This window comes from Carettochelys insculpta, chromosome 17 (genome assembly GCF_033958435.1).
Source record: "Carettochelys insculpta isolate YL-2023 chromosome 17, ASM3395843v1, whole genome shotgun sequence".
Lineage (NCBI taxonomy): Eukaryota > Metazoa > Chordata > Testudines > Carettochelyidae > Carettochelys > Carettochelys insculpta.
The window spans coordinates 13,114,049-13,125,957 of NC_134153.1; the positions used below are offsets into that span (position 1 = coordinate 13,114,049).

Below are 11,909 nucleotides of genomic sequence, written 5' to 3' on the forward strand. Positions count from 1 at the left end.
GTTGAGGTGGTCCTCCCCGAGTGTCTTAGCCACCAGTGGAAACTTCCCCCCGGCACCTGGAAGCCCCCGAATATCCTTCCTGCCCTTGGAGCCCTAAACACGTGCAATCTATGACAGGGTGTTGCCTGGTAGCATGGCCAGCACCAAATGACAGAAACATCCTTTTATTGGGTTGGGGGCTACTCATGTGATGTCGCTGAACATGGAAAAGACCCAGACTGCGTGGCGCCTGTGGGGGAGGGAAGTGGGTTTGCTCACAAATATAAACCACTGAGAAGAAGTTTCTCGGTGCCTTCTGCAAGCATGACCCCCACAACAGCCTTGTTGCCATGTGGTTCGGTGGGGCAGCAGCTGGCGCCAGGCAGCACAGGAAAAAAACAACAGGTGTAGAGACAGAACCACAAACTCCCTGCAGGGGCTATTTCTAATGGGTAGATGCGCTCACAGTGCTAATAGCAAAGAAGGAAAAACATTTCTCAGGCTCTCTTACAAACATGAGCCCACGGCCAAAAGCTTGCTGCTCCCACTTTGAAATTCACAGTCCTCCTGTTACCTAGTTAACTGGAGAGCAGCAGCCACAGCAGAGCAGTGAGGGGCACTGTGGGTTACATACGGGACACCTCTGGAGGCTAATAAACTCGATTTCAAGATGTGGCGCTTCCACACTGTCCTTCAAACAAACTTTTGAATTCGAGCTACGCACTACACCCATCAGGTAACTGCAGTATTGTAATCTCAATGTTAGTGCTCCCTAAATCGAGCTAATAGTATTTACAGTGAAGACAGTCACGTGGTAATATCAAACTAACTGCTTTACATTTGAATTTATCTCATAGTGTGGACACAACCTCTGTTGCTATTTCAGTATACAGTCAACAGGCTGCATGTTCTCTGTGCCTGACAGCACGAAGTGAAATGCACAAGTGCCTTTCCATTGACTTGGAGAGGCTTAGGGTGAGGCCATGTGTTCAGGAACTGAGTCCTTCAATCCTGGCTTATTTATAACTCTGCAAGCTACCACCAGAGGAAAATGTCAGCAATCGAATTGCGCTGCCACATGTTCACAGAACGTGGTTTGCCACTTTCACCCTGCCTCTTGTTCGGAGATATACAGCACTGCAAGTGGGAAGTATCTCAAGCACAAGCATTTAACTCACGGAAAAACCTCTCATTTTCCATGCATGTTTCTAACCTAAATTATCCACTTAAACTTGCTCACAACCAAAAGTGCAAGTCGGATGCTGGGTATGACTACACTGCAATCAGAGCTGTGACTGGAACACATGTAAACATACCTGAGCTAGCTTTGATCCAGCTACCACAAGCAGCAGTAATTCAGCCATGGCACCGTGGACTATGCATTCCTACCCCGGATCCTGGCTACGTAGTGGAGTGAGTAGCCCATGTTGTGAAACATGCTGCTGTATCTTAAATGCTCATCATGTGACATAGCTAGAAGGAAGCTACTCTGGACATCTCTGCATGTTCTGACTGAACTGCAGACAGTCCCCCCAGCCTCATACTTTATCTACAGGTACATTTACATACCTTTCCCTTAATGCTGAGGCCTCCGGTGTCATACACAATACCTTTCCCAACCCAGGCAATGGTTTGAGTGGCACCCTCTGGGGTGTGGCTAAGCACTGCTAGGGCAGGAGGATGTACAGCTGCCTTGCCAACTCCATAGATACCTGGAAAAGAAAGATTGAAAATCCCAAGCTGTTAGGAAAGTAAATGCTTAAGGCCAGGCCTGGCCTTAGGGGAAGGTGAGTGAGGTGGTGGCCTTGGGCCCAACGCACCAATTGACTGCAACATCCACCAGTCCCCACTATCTGTGACCCACCAACCAGCCCAGCCCTGCTATCTGCACGCTGCCTTGGGCCATGGTCACTCTTTGATTGAGCCTGCTTGAGGCAAAGGAGATGGGCGGGGCAATGTATAACACTGTGTTGTGTTTGAACCAGTTATATGAGGAATTTCAGGGCTACAACACTGTGCCCAATTTGCGTAAATAACACAAGTCATACCTCCAAATCCCTTCTCGTTCAGCTCCTCACCACGAATAATGGTTGGAACAATCCCAAGATCTTTGCCAACTTTTCTGATTTCCTTTAAATTCATCACAAAAAACAGAAAAGTTAGCCAACGTTCATTGGAATGCGTGCACGCCTCTCCACAGCTAAAGATACCCAGCCGCGTACCCAGTGAGAGCAAAGCCATGAAACAGTCAAGATCTTGGGCCAGATGTTAGTGCACTGCTTTTGATTTCAGCAACGAACCCAATGATTTATTGTGCTGTGAGGGCTGAATGTGGCACTTAAGTTCTAACTGAAGACTTTTTTTAATAGAAAGGCCAGTCAGCTTCCACAGAAGACACTTCCCTATATCAGGCCATGATGAAATAGAGAAGCTCATGCTCTCAGAAACTGCATACAATGGTTAATAATTTGGACTTATGGCTCCTTTCACCCCAAAGGTCTCAAACACTTAACAGTGATAATTGAATAGCATTCCCTTTCACAGAAGAGAAAAAAATACAAACGAGGTAAGGGGCATATCTCCAGCAGGGGGCAGCACCCTAGAAACAGTGGGAACTGTGAAACCCCCTACCTCTGAAATACGAATTTAAGTGACTGGTTCAAAAATTCAGGAGCAGGCCAGTGGCAGAGTCAGACAGAGAAGATAATCTAGCTTTCCTGACTGTGATCTAAGTGTTTGACTGGGTTTTCCTCAAACACCACTTGCTCTTGAGATGCAAAAGGGTCTCATGTAAGGATGTAAAATCCTGGTTAACTGATTAAATAGAAGGTAAACCATTTAGGATGAGGCTTACCAGTTAACCGATGACATCCCCAGTCAAGATGTTACTGACAAGCCTGTAACAGCTTCTTGGGGATACCTGCCATCATTCACTTGGTACAAGATTTTGCTAAGACATGCCAACATTAATTCTAGACCACGACATTCAAATCACACTTCCAATAACCAAGGGACCACCAACCTCCAGGAAGCTGCTAGTGTTCATCTCATTGCACGGGGTGTCCACAATACGAGCAGCCAGCCTCACCCCTTCTGTAGCGCTTGCCAAACACTAGAAATAAAAGAAGCAAAAAGGCAGAGACAACTGAGAGCTGGTTGACTAACTGCACAACTCTGCACAGAAACTGGGTTCAATGAGCAGGCAGAAGGTCTGCAGTTCCCCCACTCTCAACTGCAACAGATCCTTGTTCAAGACTAACACTGTGATGCTGCCTATTCTTAAGTGCCAATTGATTATGCTGTGCTGAAATTTCTAAGGTAACTGAATTCCTTCTCAGAGTGAGCTAATAGCACAATGTGACAGTCTTTTTCACTGTCCAATCAAACAATCACACAGTACAATATCAAGTGATGAAGGCAACTGAGAGGGCATGAAACAGAGTCACATAATCAAGGGATCTCATAAAAAGTGGGCTGCTTATGCTGGAAGTCTATGGAAATGATACAGTCTCGTGACTGTGGAGTTGATACCTCTGGAGGCTTCAGAGTTGAAGTTTATTACTGTGATACATTCTGCAACGGCCTCCATTGCAAACCAGCCCAGACAATGGAGACAGAGCAGACTACAGCACCCTGCCTGGTGAGTGGTGCATCCAAAAGGAAGAATATGACTTCAGTGCTCTGGGATCTGCACTGGCCATCTTATATTTTCTGGGCTGAATTTATGGAGTGTAGTCCTCGTCTCACTGAAGTCCAGGAGAGTCTTTGCATTGAAATCAGCTGGGGAATGGGACTCAGGATTTCACTCTAGGACAGTGGCTCTCAAACTTATTTAATCCTGCTCCCCTTCTTTGTGTCAGTGGTGGCTTAGGACCCCACCACCACCCCAGTACAAATACTGATAAACAAATCAACACGCAACTCGCTAAATATTAAAAACAGTAAGGCACTTATTCACAAATAGACACTGACGTATATAGCAAAGCTATATCATGCCACTTTTTCTTCTGCACTGCTGCTGGTTGCAGCACTGCTTTCAGACAAGAGCAGCAGCTACTGGCTGGACACTGAATTCTGAAGGCAGCTTCTCATGCCTCTCCACCTGCTAATCTGCCCCAAAAATTCTGCACCCCTGCTCCAGGGGTTAGCTTTGAGCCATAAACCCTGAAGTGACTTTGTCCCTTCCTCCCACACAGGGTTCATTATCAAAACAAAAAGCAGTCAAGTAGCACTTTAAAGACTAGCAAAATAATTTATTAGGTTTATTATGAGCTCACCTAATAAATTATTTTGCTAATCTTTAAAGTGCTACTTGACTGCTTTTTGTTTTGATAGTATATAGACTAGCACGGCTCCCTCTCTGTTAGGGTTCATTATCATTACTCAGAGGTGATTTTCCCATTCGAGGTGAGGAGAAGGTGCTGTTACTTGACTGCACTATATTTTCAAAGCAGAGAGAAAAATAATAACTGAAAATGGCAGAAGTGCTTAAGGACTTCTTTGTTTCAGCTTTCGCCAAGAATGATGGTGACTGGCTGCCTAACACGTGAATACTAGTGAAAATAGGGTGGGTTCAGAAACTTAAACAGGGAAAGAAGTTAAAAATTACTTAGACAAGATAGATGTCTTCAGATAACCAGGGCCTGATGAAATGTATCCCAGAATACTCAAGGAGCTGACTGAGGAGGTATCTGAGCCACTAGCTATTATTTCTGAAAAGTCATGGAATATGGGAGAGATTCCGGAAGACTGTAAAATGGCATATATTGTGCCCATCTATAAAAAGGGAAATAAGGACAATCCAGGGATTTACAGGCCAGTCAGCTTAACTTCTATATGAGGAAAGATAATGGAGTTAATAATTAAGGAATCCATTTGCAAATACCTAGAAAATAGTAAGTTAAGAAGTAACAACATGGATTTGTAAAGAATGAATCACGTTAAACCAGCCTGATATAGCAAGCCCTGTGGATAAAGGAGCAGTAGATATGGTATAGCTAGATTTTGGTGAGGCATTTGATACAGCCTCACATGACCTTTGCATTAACTGATTAAGAAAATATAAACTAAATGGAGCTACTATAAGGTAGGTGTATAACTGGTTGGATAACCATTCCCAAAGAGTAGTTATCTATCGTTCACAGTCATGCTGGAAGGGCATAAAAAGTGGAGTTTCACAGGGGTTAGTGTTCTCAGTATAGCTCTGTTCAGTATTTTTGTCAATGATTTAGATAATGGCATAGAGAGCACACTTACAAAATGTGCAGATAAGCTAGGAAGGGTTTCAAGTGCTTTGGAGAACTGGATTAGAATTCAAAATTATCTGGACTAACTGGAGAAGTACTCTCAGGAAATAGGAAAAATGCAAAATACTCCATTTAGAAAGAAACAATCAGTTATATGCATACAAAAATGGAAACGACTATCCAGGAAGGAGTACTGTGGAAAGGGATCTGAGGCTCACAGTGGACCACAAGCTAAATATGAGTCAACAGCGTGACACTGTTGCACAGAAAGGAAACATCATACTAAGATGCATTAGCAAGAGTATTGTAAGCAAGACATGAGAATTAAGTCTTCCACTCTAGTCTGTGCTGGTTTGGCTACACCTGGAATACTGTGTCACGTTCTGGGCATCACATTTCAGGAAAGATGTGGAGAAATTGGAAAAAGCCCAGAGAAGAGCAATAAAAAGGATTAACGATCTAGAAAACATGATCTCTGAGGGAAGAATGGAAGAGCTCAGGTTTGTTTAGTCTGCAAAAAGAAAAGACTGAGAGGGGACACAGAGAATATCTTATTGCCTCTACAGAAATCCATGGTACTTGCACATGCTGACTACTGCATGCAGGTGCAGTCACCTCATCTCAAAAAAGATACCTTGGCATTGGAATAAGTTCAGAAAAGGGCAACAAAAATTACTAGGAATATGGAACAGCTGCCATATGAGTCACAGTAAACTCTTTGATATCCAGCAGCCCCGGGACCAGGATGTTGCTGGATATTCAAATATGCCAGATATTTTCCTAGCAACTTGTTGGCCCTGCAAAGAGAAAGAGTTCCTGTCAGATGCTGACCTGCCTGGGCGGAATGAGCAAAGATGAACTTTTCCGTGGAAAATCCCAGCACAGCAGAGGAATGGATCTGGAGGCTGATTTGCAGCAACTAAATATTTGGCTTGTGAGCTGAGCTCGCGTGGCTCCTACTCAAACAGATTTCAATTAAAGCAGATGGCTAGAGGGAGGGCATAGCCATCACCACTCCTTCTATCAACTGCAGAGCTTCAGCAAGCTCAGGTGCTGGCACTGATCATAACGGTCAAGAGAGCATTTGCTTTGTCCTGTGGGAAATTGCCCATTGGCAGGAGGGCTGGGGTGGTGGGGCTGTTCCAGGAAGAGGGAGTGACCAAGCCATCCGCATGGGGAGCTGCTCTGGGTGGGGTGAGGCACCACGTGGGGAGCTACTCTGAACAGCTCATGCATGGCTGCACTGAGTGGGAGAGCGGAGGAGCTGCCGACCACACACACACAGGCAGGAATGCCGGCTAACAGAGAAGTCCAGTTGTTTGAGTGCTGATTAAAACAGAGTTTACTGTAGTAAGTTCAGGACTTTTCATCTCAGAAAAGACAGAGGGATATGAAGGTGATCTATAAAATCATGACTGGTGTGCAGATAGTAAAAAAAAAAGTTATTTACTTATTCCCATAAGAACTAGGTCACCAGGTAGCAGTCTTAAGCAAACAAAAGGAAGCATTTCTTTACGCAATACACAGTAAACCTATGGAACTCCTTGCCAGAACAGCTAGATAAATTCAAGGAGAACAGATCCATCAATGGCTACTAGTTTTGATGGGCGGAGATGGGGTCCCTACCCTCTGTCTGTCAGAAGCTGGGAATGGGCAATAAGGGATGGATCACTTGGGCTTGTGCTACACTCACCCCTAATGCCAGTAGCTTCATATAAATGAGCAGTCTCAAAAATTCAAAATAGCCACTCATTTGCATATTCAAACAGTTCGTCTGCATATTCATAGTAGAAAACAAGCAGTGAGGATGTTGTTCTGCCGGCAAACCCCGCCCCTGTCGCCAGACTCTTATCCCTGGAAAAAATCAGGCCATGAAGCTGCTGGCACTCGGGGTGAGTGGAGAACTAGCCTTGATGATTAACAGCTCTGTTCATTCCTTCTGGGGCACCTGGTATTGGCCACAGCTGGGAGACACACTACTGGGCTAGATGGATCATTTGTCTGACCCAGTATAGCTGTTCTTATGTCATGATAACAGCTCGAGTACCTAAAATTTTGTTACAAGGAGGAAGAAGAAAAAATGTTCTCCTTAACGCCTGACGATAGGGCAAGAAGCAATGGGAGGTTTAAATTGGAGATTAGGAAACTTCCTGTCAGGACTAAGTCCCCTAGGGAGGTTGTGGACTCTCAACCACTGGAGATTTTTAAGAGCAGGTTAGATGAACATATACCTGAACCAATGAAGATTAGGTCAGAAGTTAAAATCTAGTACTTGCAGCTAAGACAAATAGTATAGGGGGGGGTGTGTGTGTATACAGTTCTGAGGACAAAGGACTCTGATCCCTGACTGGGATCTTTCAGTACTGCTGCAGAATATCTTCAGCACTGCCAATGGCAAATGCTGTAAAGTTATAGTCACACATGTGGTAAGAAAACTGAGCTGATCTGTGACCATTTCTTATCTTATACGCAGTACATATTGCACATTCATTAGATACAGCATGGTAATTCATAGCTCCTGAAAGAAAACTGGCCTGTGCACAGTGCAATGTGACAGTTAACTGTGGGAAAATCTGTAACTTACGTTAAGCGCTGCTACTTCAATAGGCCCATTGTTCTGTCCAACCAAGAAAAACTCCACAGTTACAGTCTTCTTCTCTGTGCGCCTGGACGCACTGGACCGGTGTGTGAACAGCGGGAACGCCCTGGCTAATGCACAAGCCGAGGCAAAGACATCAGAGCGCTCACATACCATCTGAAATACAAACAAGACCAAGAACACCACAAATTGTTAGAAGGGGGTAAAACTTGATTATGGGGTTTCTTAGACTTTATAAGAATGCCAGTGACAGAGAAGAGGAATTTAGGCCTGGCATAACTGCTTAAACATTTCAGTTAGGGGCTAATCTTTTTTTCTTGAATTATTTACACTGATACACACCCTTGTGCAGACACAGTTTTACTGGGACAATGGGTTTTTTCTGCTTTCCATATGGGGATAAACTATAATACAGGACTATACTGTAGTGCTTTTTCTCCAGATACAAGTAAGCCCATACAGGGAAGGGGAAGGAATGTTGTACCAATACAATTACAGTGACATAGTCAAAGCGTTTCAACTTCAGTTGCATGGCCAAAGTCTCAGCAGCCTGGGAACTGCCTGTCTGTATTCTACAAAAGTTGACAGCAAATTACTACTATGAGAAAGGCTGAATGTTAACTTCTAACTCTTGATGCATGCAGTAGGTTCTTGAAGTTTACAAAAGGAAAGAGAAGTGGAAAACTGCTTTAGTGAAATGTGACAAATGTTAACTCAGAAGGAACAAATTTAGACCAATTGATCTCCCTACTATTTTTCATATGACAAGTGTTGTAAATAGTCTAATAGTTCATCTAGAGAAATATTTCATTACTGACAGTATCCTAAAAGTCTCCTTCAAAACAGTCTGCAGAAGAGTCTTGTCAAAATTAAAAAGTCTCTCCATTTGCACTAATTTAACTAAATACTCATCCAGACTAGAATTTCAGGCATGCCATTAGCAGTTGTTAGCTGAGTCTAGACAAGATACATTGCCTCTAATTTGTTCTAAACTGATTGTGTAGCATGTATTAAAGGCAGGAGGCTGCTTCTACATTAAACTTTTAAAACATGCTTACTAATATGTCTGAACATCACACCTTAACTCATTGTCTAGATAAGATACCGACTGCTGCAAACTTTTTGTTTGGACTCTTCTTCCAGATGCAGCGTGCATTACACCAATCTAGCTTAAATCTGTTTAAAAACACCATAATAAAACAATTTTTAAAGTTATTTAGTTCAACACTGTGTGCAAACTAGCTCTGCCCCTTAGTCCTTCGCTATGCCATAAAGTTGGGTCAAAATTTTTATGTTTACACTGCAGCTGGGAGCATGCCAACAGTAGCCAGTCATCCAGGCAGTCCAAGAGCCATGCTAGCTCCCAGATTTGCAGCTTTTAAGCATATTAAGTAAGACAGAGTACAAAGTGTATCTACTTGTACTGAGAAACACCTTCCAAACTGTAGTGTAGAGTGATCTAGTTATACCTGGCCAACCAAACCCCCCAGCATAGATGAAGTCATATTGCTATAAAGGTGTAATATACCAGTATAGTTAGTCCCTTATGGAAAACAGAATAAGCTATACCACTATAAATCTCCTTTATGATAGTATAACTGTGTCCACATTATGCCTTTTATTGCTTTAACTGTTTTTGGTATTAAAAAAAACACAAAAAAAAAAAAGAAACAAAAAACAAAAAAAACCCCTACCTTTCCTAACTGAAACAGTTATGTTGATAAAACTGTCAAATACAGACCAGGCTCAGTCTTCCTTCCTCCAATACAAGAAAATGTTTAATTTGGCTTTTCACCAGACAGTTTCTAATTGTTACTTACAACAATACATCTGTTGACGCCTCCTGGAAGACAGTTTCGAACAAGGCGGGTGATGAAGTGAGCTGCAGATGGGCTATTGTGTCTGCTAACTTTGGAAGGTAAAGCAGCCACGGTGGCATAGTTCAGGTAGAGTGGACAGCTGTCGGTAGGATTCGGATTCAGAGTGCTTAATGCAGCCTGCCATATCTGAGAGAAGGAGAAAGGGGAAGAGACTAAAAATCAAAGGACTGGAAAGCACTTTTCTATCATTTTCACTACGGGTATTTCTGCTGGTTCCTTAATTGTAATATTTGGGTGCTGATTGCTGAAAGTGTACAGTGAGGCACCTGAGTTTAAATGTTACTAGATACATGGAGGCAGCTTTCTAAATTATATTTTTAATACTTAGCTATACGGAACCTGTGTTAACCAGGAAGATACTACTTTCCACACAAACAACACGTCTGTGTTTCCTTCTCCCTCGGCAATGCAAATTAAGTTTGATACTACATCAAACATGGAAATTGGCCATTTAGGCTTCTTCAAAGTCTTTTTAATTAAGACTGTTGTATTAATGATAAAAAGCTGGTTTGATTTATTAGCACAGAATATACAGCTGTTTCACATGGTCATTTAATTTAAAAAAAAAAGAGATCTGCACAGTCTACAGACACAAGAGACACACACACCGTCCAATCAAAAACTGCCATACAGCTACCAAGCTAACTATCATGATGTAAAATATATGTGAATGTCTTATAACTTTAAAATAGTTATTAGGAACATAAAAAAAAAAATTGACACATTCCTTCCAAACAGCAGGGGTGTGGGTAGGACATGTTTTGCCCTTTTCTAAAAATTTGATATAGGTCCCAAGCTTGCCATTTGGCATGCAAGAACGTATATTTCAATAATTACTTTAATGACAGTATCCTTATCTTGCATTGCTTAAATACCTGTGAGCTCAAAGGAACACAAAACTCTTTACATCCAAGAAAACAGAAGGCAAGTTCTAAATTGTAAGAGTTCCCTCTTTATGCAGGCACATGGCAAATCACATTGCAACAACCTCATGTCAGAAGCTGTTATATTATCTGCTTTGCCCCAAAGTCCTACCAAACCCTCCCCTAGGGGAAGTGATCTGCCAAGTGTCTCTCTGCTGTGGGAAACAGGGATTCCTTTGGGGGGAGCCATTTTAAGGTTCATTTAAGCCTCATTCATTGAGGTGGCAAAAGAGTTTGCTTTGTGAGTAACTGCTCTCCTAGGTAAGGCAATCAGAGCTAGTTACTTCCAATCACAGCAACCATACTTCATGCTCAGAAACTACAGCAGGTATCGGGTCAAACACTCTGTGATGTGCTGACTTCACACTTCCTCCTACACTACAGTAGTGCCTGGCCCCAGCGGCAGACCAAGGAGATGAGAGCCCGGCAATCCAGAGCATGCTTGGAAGGTGGTTTGGTAGAGGGCAGGTACAGAGAAGCTGGGTGTGCCACCACTCAGAACAGATTCAAGTACCGCCCAGCTGATTAGCAGAGTGCCCACAGCTAGGTTCTGGTCTCTACTGGTGTTGCACATTCACATATGCCTCAGTGCAACTAAAAAAAATATTCCACACGTGCACATGAAAAATCTACACACGGATGGGAAAGAATAAGGGGAACACTGGCAAAGGCTACTCCTGGAAGGCCGCTCATGCCAATCACAACCTCCCATGTGAGACTTTTAGCCCAGGGCATTAATCGACCCTCCCCAATAGGGGCTTGGGAACCCTGCGGCCCCGGATACCCACGCCAAGCGCCGCGCTGCGCCAGGAGTGGAGGAATCCTGAGGCACCTTAAGCCCTCCACAGTCTGTCTCCACACACAGGCAGGGGGGACCATCCCGCAGGGGGAAGGAGCGAGGGGGAAAAGATCAGCTGCCACTACCCCAAGCAAACGCAGCTCGGGGGCCCGTGCGGCCCCAGGGAAGGGAGGGGGAACGTGGTCCAGGCAGCCACCAGCCAGACAGGGGAAGAGAAGAGGAGAACCCCAGGCCTGGGACTCGCGTCCCCGCAGCCCCGGGGGAGTAGCGGGGCGGGAGATCGCGGCCCCGGCCCGCCCTGGCCTCACCTCCTCGGTGACCCGCGGCTGCAGCTTGCCCCGCAGCTGGACCCAGGGCAGGCGGTGCAGGTTGCTTAGCTGGCCCAGCACCAGCAGCGGGCGGCTCTGCGGGTCCGCCTCCCCGGCGCTGGCCTGGAACTCCAGCTGCACGTTCGCCATCTTCCTGTCCCCGTCCCCAGCCCGG

The 11,909-nt window shown here is 44.4% G+C and overlaps 1 protein-coding gene across 1 annotated transcript in view; it reads right to left on the reverse strand.

Annotated features, from left to right (window-relative positions):
• The window catches only part of NPEPL1 (aminopeptidase like 1), a 33,808-nt gene extending 21,899 nt beyond the window's left edge, over positions 1 to 11,909 (reverse strand). Inside the window, exons 1-6 of the mRNA XM_075011434.1 lie at positions 11,735 to 11,909; positions 9,645 to 9,830; positions 7,810 to 7,980; positions 3,002 to 3,091; positions 2,028 to 2,109; positions 1,549 to 1,691 (exon numbers count right to left, since the gene is read on the reverse strand). Coding sequence (XP_074867535.1) covers positions 1,549 to 1,691; positions 2,028 to 2,109; positions 3,002 to 3,091; positions 7,810 to 7,980; positions 9,645 to 9,830; positions 11,735 to 11,884 — 822 coding nt within the window. The 5' untranslated portion in view covers positions 11,885 to 11,909. The remainder of the gene's footprint in view (positions 1 to 1,548; positions 1,692 to 2,027; positions 2,110 to 3,001; positions 3,092 to 7,809; positions 7,981 to 9,644; positions 9,831 to 11,734) is intronic.